The 18,018-nt window shown below is 49.7% G+C and overlaps 1 protein-coding gene across 5 annotated transcripts in view; it reads right to left on the bottom strand.

The window, feature by feature from the left end:
- The window catches only part of ino80 (INO80 complex ATPase subunit), a 415,492-nt gene that overhangs the window by 120,526 nt on the left and 276,948 nt on the right, over positions 1-18,018 (bottom strand). For all 5 annotated transcript variants that reach the window (XM_072486849.1, XM_072486876.1, XM_072486859.1 and 2 more), the window contains exon 27: positions 16,990-17,117. In XM_072486849.1, coding sequence (XP_072342950.1) covers positions 16,990-17,117 — 128 coding nt within the window. The remainder of the gene's footprint in view (positions 1-16,989; positions 17,118-18,018) is intronic.

Raw genomic sequence — 18,018 nt, 5'->3', positions numbered from 1 at the left:
CGGGGGATCTAGCGGGGGGGGTGGGAGGGGGGAATTACTGGGATGCTGCTGCTGGGGAGAGGGGGGAGCTGGTATGGGAGAGGATGGGCGGGGGGGCACCGCCTGGGGGAGATACAGCTGCGTGGGAACTGGGTGAGGAGCTGGAAAAAGGTGATGGCTAATCGACAAGGGGGGGGGGGTAGGAAGCCCCCCAACTCGGCTGATCACGTGGAACGTGAGAGGGCTGAACGGGCCGATAAAGAGGGCACAGGTACTCGCACACCTTAAGAAACTTAAGGCAGATGTGATTATGTTACAGGAAACGCACCTGAAACTGATAGACCAGGTTAGGCTACGCAAAGGATGGGTGGGGCAGGTGTTCCATTCGGGGCTAGATGCGAAAAACAGGGGGGTGGCTATATTAGTGGGGAAACGGGTAATGTTCGAGGCAAAGACTATAGTGGCGGATAACGGTGGCAGATACGTGATGGTGAGTGGCAAACTACAGGGGGAGACGGTGGTTTTGGTAAACGTATGTGCCCCGAACTGGGATGATGCCAATTTTATGAGGCGGATGCTAGGACGCATTCCGGACCTAGAGATGGGAAAGCTGATAATGGGGGGAGATTTTAATACGGTGTTGGAACCAGGGCTGGATAAGTCGAAGTCCAGGACTGGAAGGAGGCCGGCAGCAGCCAAGGTACTTAAAGATTTTATGGAGCAGATGGGAGGTGTAGACCCGTGGAGATTTAGCAGACCTAGGAGTAAGGAGTTCTCGTTTTTCTCCTATGTCCATAAAGTCTACTCGTGAATAGACTTTTTTGTGCTGGGTAGGGCATTGATCCCGAAGGTGAGGGGAACGGAGTATACGGCTATAGCCATTTCGGATCACGCTCCACACTGGGTGGACTTGGAGATAGGGGAGGAAACAGGAGGGCGCCCACCGTGGAGAATGGACATGGGACTAATGGCAGATGAGGGGGTGTGTCTAAGGGTGAGGGGGTGCATTGAAAAGTACTTGGAACTCAATGATAATGGGGAGGTCCAGGTGGGAGTGGTCTGGGAGGTGTTGAAGGCGGTGGTTAGAGGGGAGCTGATATCAATAAGGGCACATAAAGGGAAGCAGGAGAGTAAGGAACGGGAGCGGTTGCTGCAAGAACTTTTGAGGGTGGACAGACAATATGCGGAAGCACCGGAGGAGGGACTGTACAGGGAAAGGCAAAGGCTACATGTAGAATTTGACTTGCTGACTACAGGCACTGCAGAGGCACAATGGAGGAAGGCACAGGGTGTACAGTACGAATATGGGGAGAAGGCGAGCAGGTTGCTGGCACACCAATTGTGGAAAAGGGGAGCAGCGAGGGAAATAGGGGGAGTGAGGGATGAGGAAGGAGAGATGGAGCGGGGAGCGGAGAGAGTGAATGGAGTGTTCAAGACATTTTATAAAAAATTATATGAAGCTCAACCCCCGGATGGGAGGGAGAGAATGATGGGCTTCTTGGATCGGCTGGAATTTCCCAAGGTGGAAGAGCAGGAAAGGGTGGGACTGGGAGCACAGATCGAGGTAGAAGAAGTGGTGAAAGGAATTAGGAGCATGCAGGCGGGAAAGGCCCCGGGACCGGATGGATTCCCAGTCGAATTCTATAGAAAATATGTGGACTTGCTCGCCCCGGTACTGACGAGGACCTTTAATGAGGCAAAGGAAAGGGGACAACTGCCCCCGACTATGTCTGAAGCAACGATATCGCTTCTCTTAAAGAAGGAAAAGGACCCGCTACAATGCGGGTCCTATAGACCTATTTCCCTCCTAAATGTAGATGCCAAGGTCCTGGCCAAGGTAATGGCAATGAGAATAGAGGAATGTGTCCCGGGGGTGGTCCACGAGGACCAAACTGGGTTTGTGAAGGGGAGACAGCTGAACACGAATATACGGAGGTTGTTAGGGGTAATGATGATGGCCCCACCAGAGGGAGAAACGGAGATAGTAGTGGCGATGGATGCCGAGAAAGCATTTGATAGAGTGGAGTGGGATTATTTGTGGGAGGTGTTGAGGAGATTTGGTTTTGGAGAGGGGTATGTTAGATGGGTGCAGCTGTTGTATAGGGCCCCAGTGGCGAGCGTGGTCACGAATGGACGGGGATCTGCATATTTTCGGCTCCATAGAGGGACAAGGCAGGGATGCCCTCTGTCCCCATTATTGTTTGCACTGGCGATTGAGCCCCTGGCGATAGCGTTGAGGGGTTCCAAGAAGTGGAGGGGAGTACTTAGGGGAGGAGAAGAGCACCAGGTATCTTTGTATGCGGACGATTTGCTACTATACGTGGCGGACCCGGCGGAGGGGATGCCAGAAATAATGCGGATACTTGGGGAGTTTGGGGATTTTTCAGGGTATAAATTGAACATGGGGAAAAGTGAGTTGTTTGTGGTGCATCCAGGGGAGCAGAGTAGAGAAATAGAGGACCTACCGTTGAGGAAGGTAACAAGGGACTTTTGTTACCTGGGGATCCAGATAGCTAAGAATTGGGGCACATTGCATAGGTTAAATTTAACGCGGTTGGTGGAACAGATGGAGGAGGATTTCAAGAGATGGGATATGGTATCCCTATCAATGGCAGGGAGGGTGCAGGCGGTTAAGATGGTGGTCCTCCCGAGATTCCTCTTTGTGTTTCAGTGCCTCCCGGTGGTGATCACGAAGGCTTTTTTTAAAAGGATTGAAAAGAGCATCATGGGTTTTGTGTGGGCTGGGAAGACCCCGAGAGTGAGGAAGGGATTCTTACAGCGTAGCAGGGATAGGGGGGACTGGCACTACCGAGCCTAAGTGAGTATTATTGGGCCGCTAATATTTCAATGGTGAGTAAGTGGATGGGAGAGGAGGAGGGAGCGGCGTGGAAGAGATTAGAGAGGGCGTCCTGTAGGGGGACTAGCCTACAGGCTATGGTGACAGCCCCATTGCCGTTCTCACCGAGGAACTACACCACAAGCCCGGTGGTGGTGGCTACACTGAAGATTTGGGGACAGTGGAGACGGCATAGGGGAAAGACTGGAGCCTTGGGGGGGTCCCCGATAAGAAACAACCATAGGTTTGCCCCGGGGGGAATGGATGGGGGATATGGAATGTGGCAAAGAGCAGGAATAACGCAACTGAAAGATCTGTTTGTGGATGGGAAGTTCGCGAGTCTGGGAGCGCTGACCGAGAAATATGGGTTGCCCCAAGGGAATGCATTCAGGTATATGCAACTGAGGGCTTTTGCGAGGCAACAGGTGAGGGAATTCCCGCAGCTCCCGACACAAGAGGTGCAGGACAGAGTGATCTCAAAGACATGGGTGGGGGATGGTAAGGTGTCAGATATATATAGGGAAATGAGGGACGAAGGGGAGACTATGGTAGATGAACTAAAAGGGAAATGGGAAGAAGAGCTGGGGGAGGAGATCGAGGAGGGGCTGTGGGCAGATGCCCTAAGCAGGGTAAACTCGTTGTCCTCGTGTGCCAGGCTAAGCCTGATTCAGTTTAAGGTATTACACAGGGCACATATGACTGGAGCACGGCTCAGTAAATTTTTTGGGGTGGAGGATAGGTGTGCGAGGTGCTCGAGAAGCCCAGCGAATCATACCCATATGTTTTGGTCATGCCCGGCACTACAGGGGTTTTGGATGGGGGTGACAAAGGTGGTTTCAAAAGTAGTAGGAGTCCGGGTCGAACCAAGCTGGGGGTTAGCTATATTTGGGGTTGCACAGGAGCCAGGAGTGCAGGAGGCGAGAGAGGCCGATGTTTTGGCCTTTGCGTCCCTAGTAGCCCGGCGCAGGATATTGCTAATGTGGAAAGAAGCCAAGCCCCCGGGGGTGGAGACCTGGATAAATGACATGGCGGGGTTTATAAAGCTAGAGCGGATAAAGTTCGTCCTAAGGGGGTCGGCTCAAGGGTTCACCAGGCGGTGGCAACCGTTCGTCGAATACCTCGCAGAAAGATAGACGGAATGGGAAAAAGAAGGCAGCAGCAGCAGCCCAGGATCGGGGGGGGGGGGGGGGGGAGGGGGAGGAGGAACCAGAAGGACTCTCAGGGTTGTTAATATATACTGTATAGTATGTATAGGTCGTTGCTACAGATAATTATATATTGGACTGTTAAATTATATTTTTGGAGAGTGTTACTTGTGACAAGGCAGTTGCCAATTAGGGCTAGTTTTCATTTTTGTTATTTATTATTTATTCATTTTTTGTTTATAAAATAGGTCATTGTTATTTGTGTTGTTATAATATTGTGTAAAGGATGCACAATGTACTGTGTTGGTTGACCAAAATTTTTCAATAAAATATTTAATTAAAAAAAATTAAAAAAAAAAAAAAAATTCTGCATTCCAAGGTGAAGCTTCACAAGTCAGAGCTCTTATCAAAAATTCACAGGAGGTAAAAGGCCACATAGGACCCACCATCCAGAAAATCCTACAGGATCTGCTGTCCTCCTCGCCAGACTTCCTGCTGTGCTCCCCTGTTCAATGCTGGGATTGCATTATCATAAAATACATCAGTTTCTTGTCTGACATACGAGTTCTGAAATTCTTCTTCCCAGTCACTACCCGTCCCCAGCTGGACTTCACCCCAGTGTTATCCAGCTCAAAACACACTCCCAGGTTTTAAAGGTCAGAATTGATCACTGTGCTGTTTGACGTTTGTCCACAGTTCACAGTGACACAGTATAACATTTCATACAGTATCAATATACCCAAATGAAATTCCATTAATAAGTCCAAGAACAGAAGCACTGGCAATGAAGTCCCAGCACAATACTGCAGAACAATCCCTACGTAATAAAATCCAGAATCCCAGAAGCCATGACTCAGTTGTTGGCACTTTTGTCCCTCACAAAGGTCCACATTTACAAAATCAGATTAATGGTCATTGTGGTAAACCACTGTTGCACCTATATTAGGTGATGTACGGTACGACCTGTACTACAGGTACGGTGGTAATCCCTGCCTGCTGGCTCTGCCCAGTAGGCGGAGTATAAATATGTGTGTCCTCCGTGCAGCAGCCATTTCGGCAGCTGCTGTGGGAGGCCACACATCTTATAGCAATAAAGCCTCAGTTGTATTCAACACTCGTCTTTGTCCAATTGATCGTGCATCAATTTATTGCTCTAAGATTTTCAGAAGATGGACCTCCGTATCAAGCCGGGTCGCCTGCAGCTGGATCCGCAATCAAGCGATGCCAAAAAGGACTTTCAGCACTGGCTAGCTTGTTTCAAGGCGCACATCAGGTCTGCACCAGACCCTGTTCCAGAGGCTCAGAAAATACAGATACGGAACTCGAGGTCGAGCTCCAACGTCTTTCCACTGATCCAGGACGCGCTGAACTACGACGAAGCCATGACACTACTTAAAGAAAATTACGCCCAGCGGACGAACAAGCTCTTCGCCAGACACGTACTCGCCACTCGCTCTCAGCTCCCTGGTGAGTCCACAGGAGACTTCTGGTGGGCCTTAATCCCACTAGTCCGGGACTGTGACTGTCAGGCCGTTACGGCCACTGACTTTCTAACAGTCGATTTCGGCGGGAGAACAGCTGGTGAGTCAGTTTCAGCGGGAGCAGTGCGGAAGTGGCTGCTGGGAGGTAAGTCTGTCCTTTAAAAGCACTTGTCTTTGCAGGGGCAGGCCAGTCGATTTCGGCGGGAGAACAGCTGGTGAGTCAGTTTCAGCGGGAGCAGTGCGGAAGTGGCTGCTGGGAGGCAAGTCTGTCCTTTAAAAGCACTTGTCTTTGCAGGGGCAGGTCAGTCGATTTCGGCGGGAGAACAGCTGGTGAGTCAGTTTCAGCGGGAGCAGTGCGGAAGTGGCTGCTGGGAGGTAAGTCTGTCCTTTAAAAGCACTTGTCTTTGCAGGGGCAGGCCAGTCGATTTCGGCGGGAGAACAGCTGGTGAGTCAGTTTCAGCGGGAGCAGTGCGGAAGTGGCTGCTGGGAGGTAAGTCTGTCCTTTAAAAGCACTTGTCTTTGCAGGGGCAGGCCAGTCGATTTCGGCGGGAGAACAGCTGGTGAGTCAGTTTCAGCGGGAGCAGTGCGGAAGTGGCTGCTGGGAGGTAAGTCTGTCCTTGTCCTGTCCACTTGTCTTTGCAGGGGCAGGCCAGTCGATTTCGGCAGGAGTGGAGCTGGCTGGTTAGTCAATTTCAGCAGGAGCTGAGAATTTTTTTTTTTTTAAATTAGTGTTTTAGGCGGGAACAGGAAGCCGACCCGCGGACGTCTGGGAAGACCCTCACCAATAAATTCTGGTGGAGAGGAAACCCGAGACACTACACGTGTAGTGTCTCCCACCCGCCCTCCTCCTCTAACCTAATAATAAAACCCATTGGTCTGAGGGAAGTACCATATTTTATTATATTATTATTATTTTTTATAAAAAATTTAATTTAGTTGTTAGCCAGATCTTGGTAGAAAGTTAGAGGAATGGCAGGGAAGGGAGTGCAATGTTCCTCCTGCAGGATGTTTGAGGTGAGGGATGCAGTTAGTGTCCCTGCTGATTTTACCTGCAGGAAGTGCTGCCATCTCCAGCTCCTCCAAGACCGAGTTAGGGAACTGGAGCTGGAGTTGGAAGAACTTCGGATCATTCGGGAGGCAGAAGGGGTCATAGACAGCAGCTTCAGGGAATTAGTTACACCAAAGATTGGAGATAGGTGGGTAACTGTAAGAGGGACTGGGAAAAAGCAGTCAGTGCAGGGATCCCCTGCGGTCGTTCCCCTGAGAAACAAGTATACCGCTTTGGATACTTGTGGGGGGGGGGACTTACCAGGGGTAAGCCATGGGGTACGGGCCTCTGGCACGGAGTCTGTCATTGTTGCTCAGAAGGGAAGGGGGGAGAGGAGCAGAGCATTAGTAATTGGGGACTCTATAGTCAGGGGCACAGATAGGAGATTTTGTGGGAGCGTGACAGACTCACGTTTGGTATGTTGCCTCCCAGGTGCAAGGGTACGTGATGTCTCGGATCGTGTTTTCCGGGTCCTTAGGGGGAGGGGGAGCAGCCCCAAGTCGTGGTCCACATTGGCACTAACGACATAGGTAGGAAAGGGGACAAGGATGTCAGGCAGGCTTTCAGGGAGCTAGGATGGAAGCTCAGAACTAGAACAAACAGAGTTGTTATCTTTGGGTTGTTGCCCGTGCCACGTGATAGTGAGATGAGGAATAGGGAGAGAGAGCATTTAAACACGTGGCTACAGGGATGGTGCAGGCGGGAGGGATTCAGATTTCTGGATAACTGGGGCTCTTTCTGGGGAAGGTGGGACCTCTACAGACAGGATGGTCTACACCTGAACCTGAGGGGCACAAATATCCTGGGGGGGAGATTTGTTAGTGCTCTTTGGGGGGGGTTTAAACTAATGCAGCAGGGGCATGGGAACCTGGATTGTAGTTTTAGGGTAAGGGAGAATGAGAGTATAGAGGTCAGGAGCACAGATTTGACGTCGCAGGAGGGGGCCAGTGTTCAGGTAGGTGGTTTGAAGTGTGTCTACTTCAATGCCAGGAGTATACGAAACAAGGTAGGGGAACTGGCAGCATGGGTTGGTACCTGGGACTTCGATGTTGTGGCCATTTCGGAGACATGGATAGAGCAGGGACAGGAATGGATGTTGCAGGTTCCGGGGTTTAGGTGTTTTAGTAAGCTCAGAGAAGGAGGCAAAAGAGGGGGAGGTGTGGCGCTGCTAGTCAAGAGCAGTATTACGGTGGCGGAGAGGATGCTAGATGGGGACTCTTCTTCCGAGGTAGTATGGGCTGAAGTTAGAAACAGGAAAGGAGAGGTCACCCTGTTGGGAGTTTTTTTATAGGCCTCCTAATAGTTCTAGGGATGTAGAGGAAAGGATGGCGAAGATGATTCTGGATAAGAGCGAAAGTAACAGGGTAGTTATTATGGGAGACTTTAACTTTCCAAATATTGACTGGAAAAGATATAGTTCGAGTACAATAGATGGGTCGTTTTTTGTACAGTGTGTGCAGGAGGGTTTCCTGAAACAATATGTTGACAGGCCAACAAGAGGCGAGGCCACGTTGGATTTGGTTTTGGGTAATGAACCAGGCCAGGTGTTGGATTTGGAGGTAGGAGAGCACTTTGGGGACAGTGACCACAATTCGGTGACGTTTACGTTAATGATGGAAAGGGATAAGTATACACCGCAGGGCAAGAGTTATAGCTGGGGGAAGGGCAATTATGATGCCATTAGACGTGACTTGGGGGGGGATAAGGTGGAGAAGTAGGCTGCAAGTGTTGGGCACACTGGATAAGTGGGGCTTGTTCAAGGATCAGCTACTGCGTGTTCTTGATAAGTATGTACCGGTCAGACAGGGAGGAAGGCGTCGAGCGAGGGAACCGTGGTTTACCAAGGAAGTGGAATCTCTTGTTAAGAGGAAGAAGGAGGCCTATGTGAACATGAAGTGTGAAGTTTCGGTTGGGGCGATGGATAGTTACAAGGTAGCGAGGAAGGATCTAAAGAGAGAGCTAAGACGAGCAAGGAGGGGACATGAGAAGTATTTGGCAGGAAGGATCAAGGAAAACCCAAAAGCTTTCTATAGGTATGTCAGGAATAAGCGAATGACTAGGGAAAGAGTAGGACCAGTCAAGGACAGGGATGGGAAATTGTGTGTGGAGTCTGAAGAGATAGGCGAGATACTAAATGAATATTTTTTGTCAGTATTCACTCAGGAAAAAGATAATGTTGTGGGGGAGAATGCTGAGCCCCAGGCTAATAGAATAGATGGCATTGAGGTACTTGGGAAGAGGTGTTGGCAATTCTGGACAGGCTTAAAATAGATAAGTCCCCGGGACCTGATGGGATTTATCCTAGGATTCTCTGGGAGGCCAGGGAAGAGATTGCTGGACCTTTGGCTTTGATTTTTATGTCATCATTGGCTACAGGAATAGTGCCAGAGGACTGGAGGACAGCAAATGTGGTCCCTTTGTTCAAAAAGGGGAGCAGAGACAACCCCGGCAATTATAGACCGGTGAGCCTCACGTCTGTAGTGGGTAAAGTCTTGGAGGGGATTATAAGAGACAAGATTTATAATCATCTAGATAGGAATAATATGATCAGGGATAGTCAGCATGGCTTTGTGAAGGGTAGGTCATGCCTCACAAACCTTATTGAGTTCTTTGAGAAGGTGACTGAACATGTAGATGAGGGTAGAGCAGTTGATGTGGTGTATATAGATTTCAGCAAAGCGTTTGATAAGGTTCCCCACGGTAGGCTATTGCAGAAAATACGGAGGCTGGGGATTGAGGGTGATTTAGAGATGTGGATCAGAAATTGGCTAGCTGAAAGAAGACAGAGGGTGGTGGTTGATGGGAAATGTTCAGAATGGAGTACAGTCACAAGTGGAGTACCACAAGGATCTGTTCTGGGGTCGTTGCTGTTTGTCATTTTTATCAATGACCTAGAGGAAGGCGCAGAAGGGTGGGTGAGTAAATTTGCAGACGATACTAAAGTCGGTGGTGTTGTCGATAGTGTGGAAGGATGTAGCAGGTTACAGAGGGATATAGATAAGCTGCAGAGCTGGGCTGAGAGGTGGCAAATGGAGTTTAATGTAGAGAAGTGTGAGGTGATTCACTTTGGAAGGAATAACAGGAATGCGGAATATTTGGCTAATGGTAAAGTTCTTGAAAGTGTGGATGAGCAGAGGGATCTAGGTGTCCATGTACATAGATCCCTGAAAGTTGCCACCCAGGTTGATAGGGTTGTGAAGAAGGCCTATGGAGTGTTGGCCTTTATTGGTATAGGGATTGAGTTCCGGAGTCGGGAGGTCATGTTGCAGCTGTACAGAACTCTGGTACGGCCGCATTTGGAGTATTGCGTACAGTTCTGGTCACCGCATTATAGGAAGGATGTGGAGGCTTTGGAGCGGGTGCAGAGGAGATTTACCAGGATGTTGCCTGGTATGGAGGGAAAATCTTATGAGGAAAGGCTGATGGACTTGAGGTTGTTTTCGTTGGAGAGAAGAAGGTTAAGAGGAGGCTTAATAGAGGCATACAAAATGATCAGGGGGTTGGATAGGGTGGACAGTGAGAGCCTTCTCCCGCGGATGGAAATGGCTGGCACGAGGGGACATAACTTTAAACTGAGGGGTAATAGATATAGGACAGAGGTCAGAGGTAGGTTCTTTACGCAAAGAGTAGTGAGGCCGTGGAATGCCCTACCTGCTACAGTAGTGAACTCGCCAACATTGAGGGCATTTAAATGTTTATTGGATAAACATATGGATGATAATGGCATAGTGTAGGTTAGATGGCTTTTGTTTCGGTGCAACATCGTGGGCCGAAGGGCCTGTACTGCGCTGTATTGTTCTATGTTCTATGTCCTTATGCGGGACGCTTTTGTTACAGGGATTGGGTCGGACCTCATACGCCAGCGACTTTTAGAAGGGGCCACGCTCGATCTCGCAGAGACAAAGAAGCTAGCGCTCTCTATGACGGTCGCCTCGCGCAATATTCAGGCCTACGCCCCCAGCCGCGCGGCCCACCCCTCCTACGCATCGTAGACCCCACAGACGGTCGCCCCAACGGGGGCCTTACCCAGCCAATACGCCTGCGCCATGCGCCAGCCAGCTAACCCTGGGGTCCCCGATGTAAATTTTGTTGCCAGCAAAAACACCCCCGCCAACGCTGCCCGGCCCGCGCTGCCCTTTGTAAGGCTTGCGGTAAGAAGGGGCACTTCGCCGCGGTGTGCCAGGCCCGCGCAGTCGCCGCTATTGCACCCACCCCCCTCGTTTACGCACAATGGGCGCCGCCATGTTCACCCCCCCCTCCCGGACCATGTGCGGCCAGTGGGGGCCACCATCTTCTCCCCCTCAGACCACGCGTGGCCAGTGGGCGCCTCCATCTTCTCCCCTCATACCAAGCGCGGTCAGTGGGTGCCACCATCTTCCCCTCCGCGCAACATGTGTGGTCCATGGGCGCCGCCATCTTGTTCAACTCCCGCCACGTGTGGCCCATGGGCGCCGCCATTTTGTCCTCCCCAAGATCTTCAGGCACCGCCATCTAGTCTCCCCCACGGCACATGGGCACCACCAGCGTTCCAGGACCCATGCCCCCCCGGGCACCCCATCATCTAACATCAGCGACGACCAACCACAACTCGCCTCAGTGACCATCGACCAGTCTTGTCCACACAAACTGGCGACCGCATCGACCAACGTTAAAATCGACGGACAGGTGACCTCTTCCCTGCTGGACTCCGGGAGCACCGAAAGCTTCATCCACCTGGATACAGTAAGGCGCTGCTCCCTCGCGGTACACCCCGCCAATCAAAGAATCTCCCTGGCCTCCGGATCCCATTCCGTGGCGATCCGAGGGTACTGTACGGTCACACTCACGGTCCAGGGTGTAGAATTCAGCGGTTTCCGCCTCTACGTCCTCCCTAGCCTCTGCGCTGCCCTACTACTCGGCATGGACTTCCGGTATAACCTCCAGAGCCTAACCCTGAAATTCGATGGGCCCCTACCACCCTTTACTGTGTGCGGCCTCGCGATCCTTCCCTCTTCCCAAATCTAACCCTGGATTGCAAACCCGTCACCACCAGGAGCAGACAGTACAGCACCCAGGACAGGACCTTTATCAGGTCCGAGGTCCAGTGGCTGCTTCGGGAAGGCATCAAGTGGAGAGCGACGCATCAGATGTCGCCCTAGCTGCCACCCTCAATCAGGCAGGCAGGCCCGTGGCTTTCTTTTCCCGCACCCTTCATGCCTCAGAGATTCGGCACTCATCCATCGAAAAAGAGGCCCAAGCTATCGTTGAAGCTGTACGGCATTGGAGGCATTACCTGGCCGGCAGGAGATTCCCTCTCCTCACTGACCAACGGTTGGTAGCCTTCATGTTCAATAACACACAGCGGGGCAAGATCAAGAATGATAAGATCTTGAGGTGGAGGATCGAGCTCTCCACCTACAATTACGAGATTTTGTATCGCCCCGGCAAGCTCAACGAGCACCCAGACGCCCTATCCCGAGGTACATGTGCCAGCGCACAAGTAGACCGACTCCGGGCCCTGCACGACAGCCTTTGTCACCCGGGAGTCACATGATTTTACCATTTCATAAAGGCCCGCAATCTGCCCTACTCCGTCGAGGAAGTACGGACAATCACCAGGGACTGCCAGGTCTGTGAGGAGTGCAAACCGCACTTCTTCCGGCCGGACCGCGCGTGCCTGGTGAAGGCCTCCCGCCCCTTTGAACGCCTCAGCGTGGATTTCAAAGGGCCCCTCCCCTCCACCGACCGTAACACGTATTTTCTCAGTGTGGTCGATGAGTACTCCAGATTCCCCTTCGCCATCCCATGTTCCGACATGACGTCTGCCACCGTCATCAAAGCCCTCAACACAATCCTCGCTCTGTTCGGATTCCCCGCCTACATCCACAGTGACAGGAGATCCTCTTTCATGAGTGATGAGCTGCGTCAGTTCCTGCTCAGCAGGGGTATCGCCTCCAGCAGGACGACCAGCTATAACCCCCGGGGAAACGGACAGGTAGTGAGGGAGAACGGGATGGTCTGGAGGGCCGTCCAACTGGCCCTACGGTCCAAGAACCTCCCAGCCTCTCGCTGGCAGGAGGTCCTCCCTGATGCACTACACTCCATTCGGTCACTACTGTGCACCACCACGAGCAACACACCCCATGGGCGTCTCTTTGCCTTCCCCGGGAATTACACATCCGGGGTGTCTCTCCCGACTTGACTTGCAGCTCCGTCCTTCTCTGTAGGCATGTCCGACTCCACAAGGCGGACCTGTTGGTGGAGAGGGTGCAGTTGCTCCATGCGAACCTCCAGTATGCCTACGTGGCGTTCCCCGATGGCCGCCAGGATACTGTCTCCCTCAGGGACCTGGCACCAGCAGGTTCCACACACACACACACCTCTGGCCCGGCTCCACCCCCCCTCCCCAGGCGCTCCCAGCAGCAACCCCCCCAGGACCATCCGTCCTCCCCCTGCCCACGCCCAAGGATGAAGAGGATTTTGGCACGCTCCCGGAGTCACCGAAGACCAGACCAGCATCAGCATCGCCGCCACCACTGCGTCGCTCCCAGCGGCACATCAAGGCCCCGGACCGGTTAAACCTCTAACTGGTTCACTGGACATCAAAATATTTTTTTTTTTCCCTGGCAAATATTGTCTATGTAAATTCAATTGCTGTATATAGTTCTCCACCAACCCCGCCGGATGCAATTTTAACAGGGGGTGAATGTAGTAAACTACTGTTGCACCTATATTAGGTTATGTACGGTAGGACCTGTACTACAGGTACGGCGGTAGTCCCTGCCCAGTAGGCGGAGTATAAATATGTGTGTCCTCCGTGCAGCAGCCTTTCGCCAGCTGCTGTGGGAGGCCACACATCTTAGAGCAATAAAGCCTCAGTTGTATTCAACTCTCGTCTTTGTCCAATTGATCGTGCATCAGTCATTATCACATTTGCTGTGTGCACATTGGCTGCCATCTTTCCTACATTACAATGATTACATTGCAAAAGTACTTCAATAGATGTAAAGTACTATGTCCACTGGCTACGAAAAGCATTATATAAACACAAGTCTTTCTTTAAAAAAAAAAAATTTTTTAATTCTCCTTTTTCACATTTTCTCGCAAATTTGCATCCACCAATAATAAGCAATAAGCAGTAATGAATATAATGTCAATCCCCTATCAACAACAACAATCCCATCCTCCCACCAAACCCCAAATATTAGCCCGAATGTTAACATAAACAAATAACAAAAAGGAATCAGGAATCACCCATACTCACCATTAACACATACAAATTACCCTAAAAACCTTCTTCCAGTAATCCTCCAGCTTTGGACAGGACGAAAACATATGAACGTGATTTGTGGGGCACCCCCCACAAGGTTCACACACATCTTCTACCCCCTCAAAGAGCCGGCACGAGGTGGAGGCGCTCACTCTCCGGAGCACCTCACACCAGAACCCCTCCTCCATACCCTCTCCCGACTCGTCCTCCCACTTCGTTTTGATCCCTTTCAGTGGTGCCTTCTCCTCATCCAAAATAGCCCTGAAAACCGCTGACATATCCCCTTCTCCAGTACCCCTGCCGTCAGCACCTCCTCCAGCAATGTGGAGACCGACTCCACCGGGAAACTCTGTATCTCCTTCCTGGCAAAACTTTGAACCCGCATGTATCTAAACATTTCCCCCTGCTCCTGCCCATACTTCGCTCAAGTCTTTCTTTTTAAAAAAATATTTTTATTCTCCTCTTTTTTCATATTTTCTCCCAAATTTACACCCACCAACAATAAACAATAATCAGTAACAAATATGTCAATCCCCATATCAATAACAACGATCCCATCCTCCTACCAAACCCCAAACATTAGCCCTCATGGTTCACACAAACAAATGACAAAAAGGAATTAGGGATCACCCATAGTCACCATTAACACACACAGCCTCCCTCCCCCCAACCCTCCCACCCACCCACCCCAACTAATGTTCGATGTTATCCAGTTCTTGAAAGCGCATGAAGAATAATGTCCATGAATTGTAGAACCCCTCCATCCTTCCCCTCAGTTCAAACTTAACCTTCTCAAGAGTCAAGAATTCCAACAGGTCCCCCCGCCACGCCAGGCCACAGGGTGGAGAGGTTGGTCTCCAACCTATCAGGATCCGCCTTCGGGCGATCAACGAGGCGAAGGCTGCAACATCTGCCTCCGCACCCGTTTCCAACCCTGGCTGGTCCGACACCCCGAATATGGCCTTCCGGGGGCCCGGATCCAGTTTCACGTGCACCACTTTAGAAATTACCCTAAAAACCTCCTTCCAGTAATCCTCTAGCTGTGGACAGGACCATATCATATGAACGTGATTAGCGCCCCCCCCCCCCCCTTCACAATGTGCACACACATCTTCTACTCCTTCAAAGAACCGGCTCATCCTTGCCCTCGTGAGGTATGCTCTGTATACCACCTTCAGCTGTATCAGCCCCAACCTCTCGCACGAGGTGGAGGCATTCACTCTCAGGAGCACCTCACACCAGAAACCCCTCCCCCATATCCTATCTCAACGCTTCCTCCCACTTTGCTTTGATTCCTTCCAGTGGTGCCTTCTCCTCTTCCAAAATAGCCCTGTAAACCGCTGACACTATCCCCTTTTCCAGTACCCCTGTCGTCAGCACCTCCTCCAGCAATGTGGAGACCGGCTCCACCGGGAAGCTGTGTCTCCTTCCTGGCAAAATCTTGAACCTGCATGTATCTAAACATTTCCCCGTGCTCCAGCCCATACTTTGCTCAAGTCTTTCTTTTTATTTGGCTTTTAACTCAGTACTTCTTCCATCGTTAAAAAATTATTTTTCTGTCCTTCCCAATCTGTTCTCACTCTAAGGGTTTTGCCAATATGAGTGAACTACCTTTCTTGGATTTTTGTTGGAAATTATACAACACAACTTTCTGCATTGAACTGTAAATGCCTTCTTTCAGCTCTTTACCCTAGCCTATGTGGTCTCACACATTATCCTCAGTTTCCTAACTAGGCCCCCTAATTTAGCAGCAAACCTCCACCTCATCCCTACTGGGTCACTATCCAAACCATAAATAGATAAGACCATAAGACATAGGAGCAGAATTAGGCCACTCGGCCCATGGTGTCTGCTCCGCCATTCAATCATGGCTGATATTTTTCTCATCCCTATTCTCCCGCCTTCTTCCCATAACCCCATATCCCCTTATTGATCAAAAACCTATCTATCTGTCTGAAAGACACTCAGTGATTTGGCCTCCACAGCCTTCTGCGGCAAAGAGTTCCACAGATTCACCACCCTCTGAAGAAATGACTCAAGTGGAATTTTTTTTTAATAACAGATCCATAAGGCACATCATTCTCCACATCCCACCATATCCAAAGGATTCTTTTTACTCTCACTCCTTGCTTTCTATACCCTAGCCATCCAATGTGGAGACATTTAGTCCAAACTAAGGAAAGCACATCGGGATGCTTCTTCAGAGTGATGTTTGGTAAATCATGCTGCTCATCTCTCATGGGCATTGGTGAAGACCATCTCTGTATTCCGGGTTTTGAGAATCCATAAAGACTGATCTGTTTTCTACTGTCATCAGATATCAAACAAGTCCAAAACTGTCCTGATCTGAGCACCAAAACTTAATTACAAAAACGTTTCCTAAGAAAAGGCCATCACTGGGCTGACTGTGTTGCTGTGAATAAGATTGCCTCGTGAGATCTAACGAGATCTCGCGATCTGGGTCCTGCCCAAATCTGCACATTTAAGTTTGCAGTTAAGCTCACTTAAATATGTGCGAACCAGACTGCCTCGAGTATGCCACTCTTTAACAATTGTGTTCCACGCTGACGTGATTTCCCACTGGCGTGATGAAAAATTGGAAGGCCTGACACTGGCAGACAGCTGTTTTAATAAGCATTCATGAGATGCAAATTGTGTTCACACCACCTACCAGCAGGATGACCGACCAGCCATTGACCAGGTATTGGGAGAATTTCAACGTTATCTGACAGGTTTCAGACATTTTGGCTCTTGCCAGATTCTTTGCGCCCGCCTACCACCAAACTCGCCATGGGAGGGTTGTGAGAATTTGCCCAGTATTTCCCTTTTCTTTCTGGGCAAACAAACCTATCTCAGATTTGTGAACTGTATGCCCTCGTGAGATTTTCCAACAATCAATTCATAATTCTGCCTAGAATTGTTTTGTTTTATAATATCATGGAGAAAATGACTCGGACTTGGAAAAAGAGCAACTCAAATTGAAAAAGGAATTGTCACCTAAATACAAGCTGTAACAAGTCAGTATTATTCGAAAATTGTGAGGTTCGCACTCTGTAGCCAAAGAAACTATAGCAAATGTACAGCGCTGCAGGAACAGACCTTTGGGTTTGGTGGCTCTTTTTGCATGTTTAGTTTTAAAGGTGCAGTCACCAAACTAAAGCAGGCTTTATTTTTGTCATAGTTCAGGCTAATATTTCTTTTTGCAATTTGAACAGTAACATTTATTCATTAAGAATCAGATCACCCCTTACCTCCAGAAGATCGATCATGCGTGTCATCTGGGAATAAATGAGCACACGATGACCCTGGGCTTTTAGGCGTGTCAGGAGGATATCGAGTGTGTGCAGCTTCCCGCTGTCTGTGATCAGGCTTTCTTTGTCTGAAATAAACACATTTGACATTGATTTATTTTTCAAACCCGAAACGAAGTGCTCCCTCTTCCCGGCTAATTTTCTCTCCCTTGCTGGGCTATGGTTTCATGGACACGAACTAGCTTTGCAATAAATTAGGCAGTAAATGTTGGCAGGGTATTTGCCAGAGGCTTCACATTCAATCCTGATCCGATGACACTCATTGATCACTCTCCTCTACTCCGAAAACACTTCCCAATACAAATCCATAGCTCACCTCAGCCCAGACATGTGAACAGACATTGACTCCTGACATCACCTGAGACTGGAGGAAGCTGCACGTGATTCAAGTTTCAATTTTTATTTTGCATATGATTAATTTTACTCTTAAGCTGCATGGCCCTGGCTAATTTTCTCTTCTCTCGCCAATGGCACAGAAACCAATTATAGCTCAGTGTTTCATGCAAAGCCCAGTAACATAAAAGTCCTTAATTGCCTTATTAAAAACTGCAAGAGTAGAAGAACTTATCATATGCTTTTAAAAAAAAGGGATAGGATTATCAGTGTAATTCTCCCTAAGCTCTGGGTTTCCCGGGGTGTTTTATTCCTGTTATGTTTCCTTGAAGCCATGGGTATGATGTAACTGTGTTGTTGACTGTATCCTGCTTTGGTGTAGATGGATCTTGTATCCGTGGAGGGAACACGTTGGGGATATTGTCCCCGACTCACCCGGTCTTATTGGTTCCTATGCTTGCAATGACTTCTGCTCCGTGTTGTACCTATTTTGCATTGATACCGATGGTTTTATCTTATCTTCTATTTTGTTTTGATGAGATACTTGCAAAAATGTGAAAACTTCAATAAAAACATTTTAAAAAGGGATAGGATTAAATTTTAAAAGATAAAAATTTAAAGAACAGGCGAATGGGG

The sequence above is a fragment of the Scyliorhinus torazame genome, chromosome 2 (assembly GCF_047496885.1).
Source record: "Scyliorhinus torazame isolate Kashiwa2021f chromosome 2, sScyTor2.1, whole genome shotgun sequence".
NCBI classification, from domain to species: Eukaryota; Metazoa; Chordata; class Chondrichthyes; order Carcharhiniformes; family Scyliorhinidae; genus Scyliorhinus; species Scyliorhinus torazame.
Note: the sequence above shows the minus strand (reverse complement) of the source record. Positions and strands in the feature narration are given on the sequence as shown.